General features: G+C 40.9%; 1 protein-coding gene across 4 annotated transcripts in view; it reads left to right on the plus strand.

Moving 5' to 3' along the window:
• Positions 1–18,602, plus strand: part of CLYBL (citramalyl-CoA lyase) — a 167,012-nt gene that overhangs the window by 85,979 nt on the left and 62,431 nt on the right. For all 4 annotated transcript variants that reach the window (XR_012579100.1, XR_012579101.1, XM_074535663.1 and 1 more), the window contains exon 2: positions 3,304–3,493. Coding sequence is in view for 2 of the 4 variants with exons in the window: in XM_074535663.1 (XP_074391764.1) it covers positions 3,304–3,493 (190 nt within the window). In the remaining 2 variants the exon portion in view is untranslated. The remainder of the gene's footprint in view (positions 1–3,303; positions 3,494–18,602) is intronic.

An 18,602-nucleotide genomic window follows, 5' to 3' on the forward strand; every position in this document is an offset into this window, starting at 1 on the left:
TAATCGAGACTGCAGTGCTGTGTGGGTTTTTTGTCCTAAAAAAGCAACTGCTGGGGATTTTTTCATTCTATCAACATAACAGAAGTCAAGATAATCAGGGGAGTGTTTCCTACCAGAGTTGCTAACTGCTCATATACAGAGCATTACAAGCCTTGCCACTGTTTAAAATAAGTCTATAGACAAATGGATCTATTAATTAATCCATGTGTTCCTCTGCTTTTTTATTGTAGAACATAAAATATGACTTTGCAAGCAAAATGCACAGTGATGATTAAAGAATATATGTCAAAGAATTAGCATTGATGCCATTTACTGCTGTCGTACCTAAAGAGATGTACGATGTTGATTTTGAGAACTCTTATTTTATATGAATATTTCTAGAGCTCTTAGTTTTGAAAGGAGAAGGATTCTGTGTTGGTCCACTGACACCATCTCCTGCTGTATATATTTTTTTCCTGGCCATACTTTTTGAAAAAATTATTTCTTCTTCAACTTGCTAAGATATCCCATAAAACTAATAATTTGACACATTAACAGTGTATTTTTTAATAATTCATGTCCTGAGAAACCTGTTGTTTGAGCCCATGTGGTTACAAAGTTGTTTAGCTGAGGGAGAGACAGCAATAGTCACCAGGCAGTAGCATTTCCAGCATTAAGCCTATTAATGATGGCTTTTTAACTGATTAAGTCTATCACTTCTGTGGAGTCAGGCGGTCTGCTGAGGAAGCTGTACTGCTCCTCCATCTAAACACAAGTTCATAGACCTGGCTGGTGACACCTGACTAAATCTGGTCTGCAGGTAATGGTGCTTTCACCTACACAACACTGCAGGCCATTGTGTGTGGTATGCAGAGCCGGGCTGCCTTCAGGGGGCTTGCAGCAGTGAGAGGGAAAACGGCTGGTCAAACAGCCCTTGGTTTGATGACAGCCCAGAAGAAATCCTGGGAAACGTGTGACAGAAGATACATCTCATCTCAGCATGCTCTGAGATTATGGTGCTCGCCATGTCTATCAGGTTTCTGGCAGGTTGGAGGGCTGGTGAGAGGCAGTCATGAAGGGTGCTTCAGGGGCTGCCTGGCTCCAGGCTGCAGTTAACTATTAATGGGCTGAGCTTTTTGGCTGCTTTGTGCCCTTGGGAACCACAAGGCTGAAGCCATCAGAGAAAGAGAATGGAAACTAATCGCTTTTGTTCCCTCATATATGTTATGGGAATGACTGCAGACTTCTTTACTGACCTCTGTGTCACACTGAAAAAAGATCCTCCTCTTTCCATTTGAGATATACCACTCTCCACCCCGTCCTTGCTCTCCCAAAGTGTACTACTGCAGGAAAATGAGATTAAGTGGATTTGTCTAGCAGCCACTTGAGTTGCCACGAGTTCTGTTACCATCCCCACTTCAGCCTGAAGCAGGGAACGTGAAGCAGCTTGTGAAAGAGGCAAAGAGAGTACTTTGGAGGGGCTCAGTGGATCTCAGTTGCATGTCTCCAGGTGCTGATAGGACCTCCTACATCTGAGTCTTGAAGCTGTTGCTGTTATTAACAAGGGTAACACTGGCACTTTTAATAGGATAATGTCTATTTAACTGCCAAGCTGTCCCCTTTCTTAAACTGAGTTAAGCATTACCAGGCATGTTGCAAAGAAGAGCCCAGCAGTGGTTTTTGTAGGCTCTTAAAATGGATCCACACAGGATATGCAGAGAGGCAGCAGATGAGATGATGGAATCCTTTCCTTTTAAATTTAGTTTACTGAGGTAAAATGTGATAAAAGCTTTTTTCATATTTTTAACCCAACTCTTATATTCAACTTTAAGAGAGAGTTCTTCAACAGATTCAGCTTAGAAAGGCAAGTATTACAGTGGTCTGTCAGTGACATGCCACACTGGCTCTGATTTAGATTGACTGAACTCATTTCCAGGCATTTGAGAGTGTTAGTCGTATTTGCTTTGAAGAAAACCCACATGTGTGTGTAGCCATGTGTCATCCAAGTCTAGCAACTTGGGAAGCATTATTAAGAGGGGCACAGGAAAATGCATGGGTCCCTGACATGATGTGATAATGACATGTTCAGCATGGTGCTAGGAAAGCTCTGCATTATTCAAAGTGCTGAATAATATACATGATAATGCATAATGGTGTTATATGGTAGGATTATTTTGTGGTGTAAGTGCCTTGTGCTTAGCACGAAGGTAAATTGTATTATGTTGTCCTCATCTTCGATGTAGCAGAGTAGGCCTGGGGGTACAGCATGCAGTGGGGAGGAACAGGAGCAGGCAAGGGGATTTTTTTGGAAGGCCAAGAAACACAGTGGCACTCTATAATTTATTTCTGTGCTCATAATTATGGAGCAAAGCATGCTCCCCACAGCACTGAAGAGCAGCCTCCTCTGGCAGACCCACAGCCTCCAAGTGCAGTAACCCAGCTCCTGCCTGGAGCAGGTTAGCTGGGCCTCACCAGGAATATCAGCATGTGGGGGAGACCACCCCAGAGCTCACAGCTACGGGCCACAGGGATGTTATCCTCTCAGGCCATGTGGCACCAAAGGCTCACACCTGCGCCAAAGTGTGGTGCACAAAGCATTTACAAATCTAAAAAGACACCACAGCCAAAAACCATGCTGCTGATGCTGCTGGGTTTGTGAACTCTGCCAGTGGAAGTCTGTGCTGTGGACGTGAAGGTCTGAAGAGAGTAGCAAGGTTCCACGCTACCTGGGGTTTTCATTCTTTTTTCTTCATTTCCCCCTCCATCCATCTTGCTTATTTAAAATTTGCATGCAAATACATTTGTTGATATAATGCTAAGGTTGCAAAATGAACTTCACAAACCTGTGTTTGTTTTAACCAGCACCCCTGCATCATTCACAGCATGGCATCCAGCTCCTGGAGGAAATGTAGCAGATAGCAGCTCCTCCCCAAAGCAGTCCTGCTCCATTCCCAGCACAGTCTGCATCCTACAGAGGAGTCCTATGACAAGGAAAAAAAACCAACCACCACCCTTCTGTATTTCATACTTGCTGTAGCACCCAGAATAGGCAGTGTAATTAAAGCTGCATAAACCTCAGCCCTAGCAGGTCATCAATTATGATTAAGTTTGCAACTTCTATTGAACACAGTGGTTTTGGAGTTTTATATTGTAATTAACTGTAATACTGATATGTCCCTAACTTGTCTCTTCCGAAGGGAAAAAATATGTCAGTAGCCCAAACCCAGCCACTATTTAGGTAGGAATGTTTTGCTTTTAAAATACAGTCAAGTATGATTTACAGCATTGCTGACAATAATCTAATTTCAACAATATCCTTTACAGGGTGGATTCTTTTCTGCCAGCTGGTGTTCCTAAGCTCAGTTATCGCTTTACATCATCACACAAGTATGTTCCCAGACGTGCTGTGCTCTATGTACCTGCGGATGATGAAAAGAAGATAAGAAAAATCCCATCACTAAATGTAGATTGTGCAGTGTTGGACTGTGAAGATGGTGTGGCTCTGAACAGAAAGGTAATTAAAAATTATCTGTGTGATATAATCAGCACTAAAGAGAACTTGTGGAAAAACATTGCCTTTGCCTTGGGGAAGTGACAACCAGAAAGACAAAGATAACTCTTAAGATATACAGAGTAATGTCACAGTGATAGGCTTTGTGAGGGTGTTGGGAAAATCTGGTTACCCAGAACTCAAAGAGGTCCCGTCTGAGTAAGCAGGGAGGGAGTTTTGCAGGAATACAGAACTGGGCATAAGCTGTCATCACAGAGGAGTGGGAGATGTTGTTATTATTGCAACACATTTCTTAGGGAAGAGGAAGAAACAGTGTAAGAAAAGAAGTGGGAAAGGAAGCGTTAGTTCAGAATCACCAGGTGGGCAATTTGTTATTGAAATAAAAGCATCTTCAGATTGTGAGCAAAACAGCATGAGTCTGTTTGGTGCATGAGCCTTGGCGTGTTTGGAAATATATACTTCCTGAAATTTTGGGGAAAATGCTGTTAAGGATGTTTCTCAAGGAACCAGAAGTTCGATCCCAGGTATTATCAGTGTTTGGAATGGGGATGGAGAGCAAAGTGGGAGATTGATGTGTATATGTCAAGTACCTGTGCCAAGTTTTTGTTAACATTAAACTATGGAAAAAGTGAGAATGATCTAGCATGCATTCAGTTTTGCTTGCAAACAATTTTTTTTTTAAACATATGGAAGTAACCATTTCAGTATGTTCCATGTCTTAGAACCATAGAATTATTGGAAAAAACCTTTAAGATCATTGAGTTCAACTTTAAAAATAACTGCCAAGTCAGCCATCTTAAACAATGTATACGAGAAATTGGTGCAAATGTTTCCTAACAAAAGCTATTTCTCAACAGGAATGTAAGTTTGCTGTCACATTATTTTCATACTTGTTGGTTTTCCTAACTGTGTCTCCATGCTTCAGACTACAACAAGCAGTGTTCAGGGTGTGAGTATAAGTATCTTGTCCAGAAAGTTAGGAAAACAGACTTGAAAATTTTCCTATTTCCTTTCAAAATGTGGATGAAGTTTTATTATTTTCTTTTTCTTGTGAGTTAATGCTTTCCAGAAGGACTCTCTTGGATAGTGCTTTCTTTAACCTTCCGTTCTTTACAGGTATGTTGGAAAGGAAAAATTTTACAGAGTTTGCATGTACCGGTTTTAATTCTGAAAAGTGAAAGTAGCATTGCTGGATGTTCCTGTGTGCTGCTGAAGATGATTGGAAAGCATTTTTCAGTTGCTAAAATTCAGTGTTGAAAGACTAGGATTATATCTCCTGTCACGGTGAATTAGTATTGTTTCATCACCTTTCAGAGGCTGCTGCTGTGTGATACAAGATGTAGTTGTGTATAAAACTGAAGTATTTTTAGGTGCAGCTTAATTACATCAAATAATTCATAGCATAAGCATTTATTTGTAATAAACGATGACAGAAAACCAAAATTTTATGATCAAGACAACAAAGTTGACAGTAGCAATTTCTCGAGGGTGGTAAAATTCTAGCTCTGTTAAAGTGAAGTTGTGCCACTGGGTATAAGATATCAAGGAAATTAGGGGGAAAATTGGTAATGAAAACTTGAGATGACAGATGAGCCCCTGCCTCAGCTTAAGCGCAAAAAGAAAGCAAACAGGAGGTAGAAGTGGGGACAAGCTACCAAGAAATAACATAAAGTGTGGTCCAGGCTTGTAGGAGCAGAATGAGGAAGTTCAGAGCTTGTCTGGAATCAAAACTGGTGAGGGATGAGCAGGACAGCAAAAATGGCTACCTCAAGTGTATCAGCAGGAAAAATGAGAATGAAAACCAGTCAAATGGATGCACTGCTCCATGAAACTGCAGGATTTACTGTCAGAGTCTGCCCAGTCTCAGGCCTGGAAGCAAAACTCTGGGGAGGGAAGGAGCAGCCACAGTAGGGGAGGATGGAGTTAGGGTCTATGTAAATAAGCTGGTGTGTGGGACCAGACAGGACACACTGGAGGCCTCTCAGGGAGCTGTCGTGTGTCATCATGAGGCTGCTGTCTGTCATCCCTGAAAGATCAAGGCTGGGGGATGTTCCTGAAGCCTGGAGAAAGGCACCTCTGCCCAGAAGGCCCTGGTGCAGTTGCACAACAAGCTGCACAGGGTCACTGGTGTGTCCTTGCAGCACCAACCATCCCCAGGGCCGTGCTGGCCCAGCTGCACCCAGCAGGTCCAGGGAAGGGCTCCATCCCCTGCCCTTGATTCTGACCGTTTCTGTGAGGAGTCCCTGTGCCAAGCTGTGGATCCCAGGACAAGAGAGAGGCTGACCAACAGCAAGGAGCCCATGAAGGGCCATCAGGATGATCATGGCACTGGAGGCCAGGCTGAGGGGTTGAGTTTCTTCATCCTGGAGATGAGATGGCTGAGTTGGTTCTTGATGGACACTTTGCTTCCTGAGAGGAGCTGAATGGGTGCAGAGCCACACTCTTCTCAGAGAAGATCATAAATGAAAAAAGGAAAAAACTGGGTACAGATTGCATGAGGGGAGATGCTGACTGGAGACAAGGGAAAATGTTTTGCCCACGCAGGTGGTCAGAGGCTGAAAGAAATTGTCCATTGGTGGTGTATCTTCCCTCCCTGAGGAGACTTGGCTGGATGAAGCTGTGATTGGCCTGGTGTAGAGCAGTAGTTAGTGCTGCTTTGAGGTGGTCTCCTGAGATCTCTCCCAACCTGAATTAGACTCTGTGATTGCATGATTTAGTAGAGAAGCCTAATTCAAAGTGATTGGAAGTTTGAATTTCATTTTTAGATCTGCCACAGATACTCAGGAAGAGTTTGAGTCATAGGTTCTATGAATGTGAAGCTGAAATTCTTATTGCTCTTGCAGCTTAATTTATTAATGTTTATGAGGTGTTTGGAGACTTTCTGTGAAAGATATGTCAAGAACGTGCATTGAAGTACAGTGTTCAGTGGCCCATTGCAAATGGGTCATTTCAAGCTGAGGGGAAAGAACCCACTAGGAAACACAGCAATGCTGAGTCTGTCCTTTATTGATTCTTCTCAAATAGTACTGATGAATTTGACTATTTTTTGCTGTGTCTTATAATACTTAAAACGCTACGTATGGACTTCCTTTAAATTGCTACAGAATTTTTGAATTTGGGGAAAACCAGGACCTGACTGAAGGTTCACAGTGCCTTGGGCCAAACCTGCCTGTCTACAGATCTTCATTTGCAGGAAGTCGAAGCAGCAAGCTTGAACCACATCTAATGGGTCTATTTTAACAAGATGCTGTGTGGTTTTTATTAGGATTAAGTTAAAATTTGACAGATCGATAAACTGGCATGTCAGCAGCCCTATTTGCTTGCTCATTCAGAAGGAAACGAGGAAGATGAGCTTCCTGTTACTGAAACTGATAACATTTGTAAAACTGCATTTGGTTGCACTAGCAGCTTTTGAAGCTGTGGCCAGAAAATAAAAATATTTAAGTATTTTCTATGCAGTATTTTCTCTCAATGAAGTTTTGAAAGACTTCCTTCCCTGTGCCTTACCCCCACAATTATGTTTTCTAATGATGGTCAGAGAGCACCAGAAGGGGGGAAGCCATACCCATACCCTAATCTCCTTTACCATTTCAGTGCCTGCATTTCTTACCTTCAAGAACTACAGCATTGACCACAACTTCAGGCGTCAGCTCTTTCCCCTTCTTTTGAATCTTATTGAATCTGATATTTTGACTAAATCAGAAAAACACAGAAAACCTCACAGCATTCATAAGGAGAAAATATTTCAATGAATTTTCTGAGGAAAACCAGTGGGAAGAAATGGCTAATAAGCAAAGTTGTTGTAGTATGCTGAGTACTAACCCTGAAGGTAGGGTTACACCTGATCCTGGTATGAGTAGCACAGGGGCTTTTGCAGCACCTTTGGGACCAGACAGAGCAGTAGGGGGGGTTCACAAATTCAGAATAGGAAAGGTAATAGGGAGATATGCTGATGTTGCTGAAAATATATTTTACAGAGGTAGCATCAGTCTTGCTGAACATACCCTACATGTCATGCTGTTCTCTAATCCTGATTGGGGATCCACGTGCTGTTTTTACAGGTTCAGATGCATAGTGCCATATGATGTAGACTGTCAGTTGCCTCTCAAGGTTTCTGACTCTGTAAGACTTTGGGTATTTCTACAACAGAGATTTAAGTTTTGGTTGTGGGAACAATTGAATATTAGTAAAGGGAAGTTACCTTCCCTGAGGTACTATTCACAGACAAAGATATGATTTCTTTGCCACTGATGTGCATTTTAAAGAAATTAGTCAGAATTACGACCTTGGTGATATTTTAAAGTGTACAGTTCAAATAAAAATTCTAAAACTATAAAATTAGAAATAATACAGATTGTAGTGTTGATATATCACAAATGCATCACACTCTTAGAGACAAAAATAGCATGTATCTATTTCAGCTCTTCACAGGAAAAGGTCTGAATATGCTTTCATTTTGATTCTAAAAAATAAAAAGGTTTTAAAAATGGCTGCATTGATATGCTTGTATGAATCATACAAGCCAGCAAGCTGAATTGCATCTTATGAAAGATCTCTGAGTAGGAGCTGAGCTGTCTCAAGGGCGCTCAGCCAAGCCAGCAGTCCCTGCTGTAGCTTTCCTCTGTAGAGCTGCATCATTTACTGTGCTTGTAGGTCAGGTGGATCTATTATCACGTGGAAAAGTTCTCCTGTTGAAGTAAGGAAGATTTCCATGTCAGTGAATTCATTTTCCAAGGACACAGTGAGCTGAGATTTTGTAGTTAGTTCCCATGGGTTATGTAAAATTACCACCCCTACAAGAGAGTTTTCTAGAACTGTCTTTTTTCCAGCAGGATCCTGTCTTGGTGGTGCAGTTCTTCAGAGAATCTGGGAGGTGTTAGGTGCCAGGTCAGCCGAGCAAGAGAACAGTTGGGGGTGCTACTATAGCCTTTATATATCTTTCTGAGTCCTTGGCAAGAATTTTGGAGAATTTTAATGCCTCCAAATCAATGCTATTTGTGGCTTTATCCTGTTTGTGGTTTGCAGGGTGGTTTTGAAAAACTGGGATAATACAGTGCACTCTGCAGCTCCCTTCAGTGAGCCATCAGGCCAGGCAGGGCACAGTCCCTCCTGCCAGAGATGACCTTTGAAAATTCTCGCAGGCAAATTTTGAAAGTGATAGGATTTGGCCTTTTCTTTCCATGGGGAATGCCAGTGTTATAATTAAGAATCAAAACAAAGCCCCATGTTCCCTCTGCTCATGTTTTTTTTTTGTACCAGAGGTGTAAAAGCAATCCCTTGGAGTGCACATATGGCTGAGAAACGTCTGTGCACTCCTCTGACATAAAATACTTGAATACAGGAAATTTTATTGTTGATTCATGGGAACTATATGGAGCTCATTCATCCAATAAAAATTATTGATACTCAGGGCTTCACTGTAGAATTATGTCAGACTGATTAGAGTTTAATCTCCTAAGCTTTATTTAATGTGAATCATCATTGTGCCGCTTTGTCTTTTTTAGAAAAATGTTGCTCTCTCCTCCAGCACTTAAGCAAGAGAAACTGGGGAAGAGAAAGCCTCAGCTTTGTCCTTTCCCCATATCTTTTCCTTGAGAGAGGAAGTGGTGGCTCCTGAGTCTCTCCTGTTCTTCCCAGTTTCCTCAGCAGTGAGGGGAAATTTGGTTCTGTTAAGAGGAGGTCTAGGGAAGGACCTATTTTACTAATCCGAAGCATGTCCTCTTAGAATCATAGCATAAATGTGTTCCTACCTAACATCGTGGAGCCACTTAAAACTCATTGTGCTGTGTCATGAGGGAAGGAAAAATCAGTTAATTCTTTTGAATTGACTGTTTTTAAAAATAGGATTAAAGCCTGGCCACCTTTCAAAGTGTTCCAGTATGAATAACACATACGTAAGAGATGACTCTTAGTTCATTACAGTCAAGAGCAGATCATCCACAAACATGCTGATTTTATGGAGATTTCTCCCTGTGAGAATGCCTCCTCCATCTCTCTAGTGATCTCATCCTGGGGTCAGAACAAACAGCACTCCAGAGAGAGGGCATCCTTGCCTACCATTTTCCCCTTAATCTGAGACCTTCTGACCTTTTTAGTCCTTATCATTGATGACAAGAGGCTCTTGCATATAAAACAACACTTCAACTAAATTCGGGGGTGGAGATAAATACATAAAATGGGTCAGTGTGGTATACAAAAAAAATGTGAGGCTTTCTTTGTTGAGATGCATTTCCTTATTGATGTTATTGAAGGATTTTATGGTATTAGTGGAAGAAAGCTCCAGTTGGTTTCCATAAATCTCTAGTTACTTCAATTAAACCCAACAGTTTTCCTGTATTATATGATGATAATCTCTCTTTTTTTTTTTTTTTTTAATAAAGCTGTGTTGGTTAAGATTTATCAATGCTGCAGGTATTTCTCTAGGCTCATAGTGAGACTGTTAGCTGGTACTTCATAGGCACAGTTGCATGAAACATTGATAACTAGGTTATTTTACCAGGTCTTTGCTTTATTTATAATAAATTAGTACTGTACCTAATTGTATTCCTCCTACAGGGAGAAGGCTTGCTGATAAAGTGTGTAGAGAATGATTAAATGTACACAGGCGCATAGTAGGGTGACTTCTTTTCAAAAGATGCACAAAATTAAAATGGGAATGCTGCTTTCCCCACTGGCTTGCCATTATTAAAAGTCTGAGTAGCATGGGAAATTTCTTCTGTAGGAATTGGGGAGTCCAAAAGTCTCTCTGGTTTATTGTAGGGGAGCTGAACTGTATGGTGAAACTCTGCAAGGCCTTTTTGATCCTTGAAGAGTTCTGATGAATATACATTTTTATGAAAGTTGTAAAGTGTTTTCATTTCCTCATTAATCCCACCATGGTCCTGGAAGAACTGCCACTCCTGAGTACTGACTGTGACAATAAAAGTTTTTGTTCCTATTGTTTTACTCTACAAGCCAATCATCTTCCTTACATAAAGATTTGAGGATTCATAAGGAGATCGCAATATTCAGCAATTTTCTTCTTAATGAGCTCAGTAATGCCTATTTCTCTTCGAGCAGAGCCTTTGAATTGCCAGTTATTTCTTTTCCACTGATTCAGATGTATCCAATTAAGTTTGACTTGGACATGTACTGATGTAACCATTACTGCTGACAGAATGGTGTCTAGAAACTTAGGGAAAATGTCTTGGCTCAGTATTAATGGGGATTTCAGACAGGAATACATTAATAGACCTAGGAAAATATTTTAAAACGTACAGTTAATATTTGTATGGACTTGTAAGTCACAGTCCTTCACTTTTGTGTGTAGTCCACTGTCTGCAGGCACATCAGCACACCTGGGTACGAAAGGCTAACTGCAGGACTTGAATGGGTTGCTACACATTTCTGGACCAAATTTCAATATTTCATCTGTTCCTGTAGCAGGAAGGACCTGCCTACACAGCCATTGAGCACCTATCATTCAGTTAGAAGGGAGCTGTTGAGTTCCAAGTGTGCTGCAGAAAACCAAGGTAATACTAAAAAGTTCAGTTTACATGGGTAGCTGAGAAACAATCTGTGGGATCTAATTTGGGCACTTTTTTTGTATGCAAAGCCATGCATTGTGTTGTGTTGTCAGTGCTCCAATGGGGTGAGAAAATGATAAAGGTACTGCTCCTCTCTCAGTCTCAGGGGTACTCAGCACTTAACACCATTTGCTCCTTTGCTTTTTTTGTTGGAAATGAGCAGGCATTGGAATGTGTTTGTGTATCCACGTTTCTATTGCAATTAATCTTGAGCCTGGTCTTGAACTTCAGATTTCATTGTGCTTTCATGGTCAGTAGTCCACCCTGCTTGTTCTTCCTCATTGCAAGGCCCACACTGCTAAAACAGAGTGGCAAGTGAAACGTGAGGGAACCCAGAGACCGTCATCAACAGGGACATGGACCAGACAGTGGTAGGACACACAGAGAACATAGCCCTTGCACTCTTTAGTAAACTTGTCTGCAAGGTATCTCTATGGTCACAGGTAGTGATACAGTGGCCCTGTGGTCTGATTTGGGCAAAATAGGTAGGGAAGGAAAGGTGGAAATGCATGGTACTTTTCCCAGTGCATTGGTGCCATCAAAGCTGGACCTGTCCCACTGAAGAGAAGAACCTCAGAGATACGCAGAAGATTATGGGGAAATCTGTGGTTTATTTTCCGGACTGTTTAAACAATACCTGTTCACCTGGGGTTTACTAGGGTTATTAGGTAGCAACACAAGAAAATGTGGTGAGATGCTGGGTAAGAGAAAAGAATTTTTGATGTCAGATGGAGAAACAGCATAACCATACACATGGAAGTTGCAGATGAAAGTGAAGGTGTGTGTTGTCATGACTAGGCTTGGGAATCTTGGTAGGTGTTAGCTGCCAAGATACCCAAAAAAACATGATGTCTAACATCTGTATCTTTGGGTTCATCTACTATTCTTCTGGAGAGCAGATAAAAGGATCCTAGTGGCAGGAACTAAACCACCAGTACCTACGCAAAAGCCTCATTTCCTTCCACTGTATGACAGGAGCTCACAATACTGACAGTGCTATGGATTCTCTGTCCTTATTCAGATAACATTTCACATTTCATGAATTAAGGACATTTGTGTCTAAATGAGTAACTCAGACTTAAGCCCTTAGGGAATTTGAGCTTATTCCTCCTATACACCTGAAAATATTGAATTGAAGACATGTGAACTGTGCTAGTTGTGAAATAAGCAGAGAACTGTCTAAAACCAGCCATTTATTTCCACCATGAATCAAACCCATATCATGACATCCCTTTAACTTAGAGTGGAGCAATTTATCTCTGTTGAACAGAAGACAAAACACATGGATTATGATTTCCTAAAGCCCTGGTTTTTACATATTCTGTGAATAACTGTCTTCTCCAAATTGTGAAAGATTGTAAAGCTCTGCTTTATACACCAAAAGAATATACTTTCATGGAACAAGCTGATACCCAAAATCTCTGGCTTACTGACAGTGGAGGGCATCCAGAGCCACAAATCTAATGTGCACTCACATACAGAATAGAACACAAAATGCAAGTATTGCAATTTTTCCTGCCGTAAAAGCCATAACAAATGGGGATGGAGCATTAGGAACTATATGCATTTTTTTATTCCCATCTAAACCTGCACAGCTCTGCAGCCTCCACAGTATGCAGCAGGCTCCAAGGGCATGAAAGCTCTTAATGCATCCTTAGGTCACACATTGCCGTGCCCAGAATTTGGGGTCCAAGCAAGAAATTCTTTTACAAAGAAGTGAAAAACTTGCCAGTTTTATTATTATTATGAGTAAGTCAAAACATCCAGCTGCATTTGAAAAGTTACTGTTTTGACAGTGTTTTTTACAGCTGTATGGAGCATGTGCAGTTGTTAGCATACCTAAATGTGCTGTCCAAAGCACAGTGTATAACTCTCCAAAAACAAGTGTACATGTCTGTAAATCCAGCCTGCCACAGATTTGGATGTTAATTTCAGCTGCTTTGCTGAGGTTGCTTATTTTTCTTTTTGTCTGTAATATCACAAAATGAACTGCCTTTTTGTCTATCAATAAGGAAATTGATAAGCTGACTGTGGAGTCTGATCAGCACTTTGCATCTTTTTGAAAGCATAAATGAAATTCTCGTGTTTTCTGAGGCTGACTAACAATTTCTATCTTTAAGGCAGCCTGGTTGCTCTGAGATTGCTGCTTTAACTCCTGCATAACACAGTGCTGCCTGCTGTGGGTCGCTGTAATGGCTCTTTTGCTATCCTTCATTCACTGCAGTGCAGCAGGGCTACCCTCTCCAGAACAATGTACTTACCAGTTATTTCAAGACTGGGAGAAAATAATTATAAATACTTTTCTTTATTTTGATCACTGAGCTCCAGAAGACCATAAATCCTTGTGTTGTTCCTCATTTGGGAGCAAATGGTTATAAAGATCCTGGCTGTTCATTTTAGGATGATTATAAACCATGACTTGCTCATTCTTTCCTCCTAACTTGTTACAGCCTCTTTCTAGATTGCCTTAAAATAGCTGCTCCTATGCCAGACTTCAGATAACTTTATCTTCTAAGGTTTCACAATACAATTGTGCATTAAAAGGGGATATGTGGAACAAATTGGTATTTTCTTCCAGCTTAGTCAGGTTATTTGGTTACATTTTAAGCTTTGATTCCACACAGACCAAATCTTCCACTCATTAACCAATTATTTTTAAATAGACTATTTATAGATCATAATTTAGTATGCATTTTCTTGAGAAAAAGGGCAAATTAATACATGTAAACATGGATGAATATATTTAAATACGCTGTCCACAAAATCCTTACAATATGTAAACAACATTTGTTATGCCTTGGAGATAACATATGATTGGACTCACGAGACCCTGTTTATCCTACCAAACATTTTCTTTTATAACTTCAAAGGGAATTTTATATATTTATGGCAATAGCAGGGTGTTAAGTGCAGCTAGACAGAAATTATACCTCAGCTATTTAGTTAATGCCAATAGGGATTAAATTAGATTTTATAGCTGTTAGTAGAAGTCTGTTTTGTAGCTAACAAGTGGGATTTTTAAATCCTGGAAAGCATAATCCTATTATAAAACTGGCAGCTGAATTAACATTATCTAGGAAGCAAGTCTTCACGGATTAACATTTTTTGACATTAACAAAGAAAAACTAATGCTACAGGGATATTAGATGCTTTTCCCAAAAGTAGGAAAAAAAAGAAAGTAAATATAGGACAAGATAAATGGCACAAATAGTGCAGGAGGGGAAAATGGAGTGAAATATGCATGAGGTGAAATCTGGGAGTGGTCATGTTCTGCCTCAAATACAAAGGAAATACACTGAGTAGGAAGAGATACCACAATTGATAATTCATATATAACCCACACATTGATTTGTACATGCCTTGTGGCTAATTCTCAGTTATCCAAATGAGCATGGGACAGCCACAGAGACCTTCTCCTGTCCTGGGAGGCTGCCTCTGCATTCCAGCTGTAGGAAGACTGACAGCAGTGCAGAAGGAACACTCATCTCTTTACTGAAAGGCCCATCAAGCTGTTCCACAGAGACCCTGATGGAGTTCTCCTTACACACTTTGAAGAACAGTTCTGGGACAGTTGCTGCAGGCAGTGGAACAGGGGATGAGTGGGAGAATGAACTTGCTTGTCCTGCAATACATAAACTGAATAGCTATAAGGGTATGTACTGTGTCATATTTCAATTTAAAAATCTTTGTTCACAATACAGTTGCAGAATGAAACTTTTATTACTTAAAATTGTGAATTATGCATCTCCTGTAAATTATTTTAAATGTTCTGCAGTTAAAATCCGAGGCTTTACTTAATCACAGTTGTAGCACTGAAATAATGAAATTAGAAATCTTCTATGTGGAGGACTAAGAAGAATCCACTTAATAAACTTACCAGTCACAAAAACATGACAAACTATTTCTTCTAGATTTTACAACATCATATTCAGTGTTGCTGGCCCAGTACAGATTTTATGGCAACTTCTTTTAGCTTCCATCTTGTCTCATAAGTTTCTTCTTTCTTATCAAATAGACAATTTCAATAATTACAAATGAGAGTGTGAAATACCTGAGTGGCCAAGCTATCTTTCCTCCTCTGAAGGCAGTGCCATGAGGAAGAACATTCTAACCATTATTTCAGTGGGAAAACACATATCATTTGGCATCAACAGGACCAAGATTTATACCCTATTGAATGCATTTTGCACCAATGATTATGAACCCTACTAGGAATGGGAAATAGCAGTTCACCCTCTGTTGTGGCTCTTTTTCAAAAATCTGTCCTCCAAATGTGTTCTTTTATTCCATAGGCAACAGACCATAAGCCTGATGCTTTAAAGCACACAGGGATCTTGTAGCCACTGCCACAGAGGTCTGAGGTGCTGAGAGTGTTGAGAGAAATGGGCGTACAACGTGCCTGTGATTTCTCACATCAGGAAGGGCACAAACTTCATGTCTCCCAGGAGCACATGGTCCTTGATAAAAGATCTGCCTTTCCTTCCCCCTTAAGTAATGAGCAGTGCTATGGCATTTTGTTTCCAGGTTTGCTGTCAGAGTTGGAAGGTATATACACTTGGCCCTTAAGACAGATTGTTTTTAAAATGTTTGTCTATCTCCTCAGCTTGGGTCAATAGGCTTAGCTCTTCATTTTCCATATGGAAGCAACTGTCAAGTGAGAAATAAAGAAAGATCATGTGGAAATACAGAAAAATTATGTTATATGACCAGAGAGTTGCAGCCGCATCACCTGACTGGATACTCATCATCTGCCTTCAGTCTCTGGAAGAGAGAGATGGAGATGCAAGGGGGGCAATGGGGTTACTGAGCAGAACACCCTTCCTCCATATGATCCTATGCCTGCTGTGACTGGCTGCTGCCTGGCTGTGAAAGAAGTTATTGAATGGGGAGGGAGGGATGAACGATGCTTGGCTCTGCCACCCAGCACTCTTGGATCTGAGTATGTGTTTTCCTGGAGTAGATGCTCTGTAGAAGCTCCTTCAGGACCAACATGTGGAAAACAACAGCAGCATCACCTGAACATTGCCAGCCAGGGCACCTGACCTCAGAATCTGGCTTCATGTTTTCAAATTTGCTTATCATCCATGAGGTACTGTGGAGGTACTGAGGAGAAAAAGAAATTCCCAGAAATGTGAAGGTGGGTTGTCGTTCTCAGTGCTTGAGGCTGTTACAAGCAGCCCTGCACACATATGCTTTATTTTGTAGCTAGAGGTGATTCATGCACTGAGCAACTTCTGGGTAGTGCTTGATGTGAATTGACAGAAACTAGCAGAAAGAGCAACTGGCTTCTAACCTCTGACAGCAATTCCCATTCTTGGTCATCAGACATCACCTCTTCCTACATCCACCTACATTCATTGAGGTGTGGTGCTACACAGCAAAACTTTGCATGGCTTGTGCCTTCATGGGGGTGATGTTTCCTGCAGGAAAAGCAGCAGCTCTTTGCCATAAACAAGGGCTCTCAGAGATCTCCCCCCCACACACTTTTGTATGTTTGTTTGTTTGTTTTTGTTTGTGGGGGTTTTTTTTGTTTGTTTTTTGTTTTTTGCCATGGAATCTCTGGGATTTCATTGTGCTGCTAGTGGTGAACAGAGCCACAAGTCTCACTTGTCAAAGCCATATAGTCTTGGAAGGCAGACTAAGGTCAAAAAATATAATAATAATAATAATAATAATAATAATAATAATAATAATAATAATAATAATGACGATGACGATGTATGTTGTGCATATTTAACGAGTAGTAGTGGGCACTTCAGATAATGGCAGAGGCAACATCTATGAGCTGGTTGTGTCCACGGTAGCTGGAGGTAAGGAGGCTCTTTTCCAGTGTGGTCCAAGAGCTGGTAAGTGGAAGGCAGGGTGTGAAGAAATGCTAGGGAAGCAAATGAGGTGCTGCTGAGGAACAGTGGAACAAAGCAGCAGCTTCTCAGTTCAATGAAGTCTTGCCAGGGGTTTCACATTGGGCTGCCTATAGGCCCTACTTTTACTCTCACTGTCCAAGAGAAGAGAGCTTGTGCTGCCTTTTAAATAGGCAAGATACATGCAAGAAGTTCCCACCTTGTCAGCCAGACAAGTGGCACCCTGAACTCCTTAAGTGCTTAGGAAACTTAGAATGTGTTGTAAATCTGCTGTGGCTATCAAGCTCAATTCCTTGAATGAAGCAGAGCATTTATAGAATTGTGACTTTTTTTTGTTTTACTGATGAATATATCTGGCAGGGGAAACTAGAACTTCCATTTGGGATCATTTGTCGCATTAGCACATTCCCTTTGAAGTTGCTTTATGCAGCAGTGTCAAAAGCTTTCTCACATCTTGACTGCCCTCCACAGTCTCTCAACACCTCTCTCAAAGTCAGTGGCCAAAGCTGGGGATTGCATTTCAGGAGCAGCTTCACCAGTGCTGAGTAATTATCATGAAATCATGATGTCAGCTTGTTTTGTCCTGTCTTCTTCTTTACCCAGGTCAAATCAATAGATATCATGAACAATAGGGTTTATTCTTACTTCATCATGCAGCTTTACAATTTCAGGTATTTTGAAGCATCCTTAGCACTGGAACATGTTATAGTTGCCTTGAGTTAACTTTAAACAGCTGCATTCAAGAGTGCTATTCCTAGACATACCCCTGAATGTACTCTTAAGTGCTTGAAAGTTTGCCTTTGTGCCTACTAGCAATATTTCTGTCTTCTTGTGGTGGCTTGTTGTCTCTTTCATGCCAAGGTTATCAGACAAATATTTTCTGTCTGAGGCACTTGAGCAATCAAAATTTGCCTAGCAGACTGACAAGAGACACATGCAAAGCACACAAGCCGTGGCTTTTTTATTTTAAGATGGCTAGGCTAGAAAAGAGGAAATAATGGTCATGTCCATGGTGGCATCAGTAAAAGGCTTACTGAAAGCTGATGGATCAGGGTCAGAGGGGAAGCCAGAATACAGGAATGTCTTGATGGTGACTGATCAAGAAGAGACTGTGGACAAATATGTCTTTAAACAATTGAAGAACAATTGTTCAATTGAATTGAACAATTGTTCAATTGAATTGAACAATTTGAATTGAATCTCAAATTCTTTCTGACTCTCATGGAGATCTTTAACCATGCTAGAATTTACTGACAGGAGCACATGATAGGTCACAAGACACTCAGATTTCTGGAATGCAAGAAAGACAAATTTTTGGTGGAAGTGCCGAGCAACTAACTAGGGGAGATGCTTTGCTGGAATCCTGAATGAAAATGAACTGTCAGTCAATAGCAGTTTTGGCTGCAGGAGCTGTCAGATGCTGGAGTTTATGATCACTGAAGGCAGTGATGAAGAGAAGGACACAAGACTTCAGCTGTAGACAGAACCAATTCCACATTAAGCTTCCCCTGGAGGCAAGGGAGCTCATAAGGGCTAGTCAGACTGCAGTGACAATCTGCACAAAATACAAAAAAATCATCTGAAGGGTGGAAGAACAGGCAGGCATGGCAGACAGCCAGCTTGTTGCAAAGGGAACTCATGATTTAACTCAAACACAAAAAGGAAGAATATAGGAAATGGATGCAG

This window comes from Zonotrichia albicollis, chromosome 2 (genome assembly GCF_047830755.1).
Source record: "Zonotrichia albicollis isolate bZonAlb1 chromosome 2, bZonAlb1.hap1, whole genome shotgun sequence".
NCBI classification, from domain to species: domain Eukaryota; kingdom Metazoa; phylum Chordata; class Aves; order Passeriformes; family Passerellidae; genus Zonotrichia; species Zonotrichia albicollis.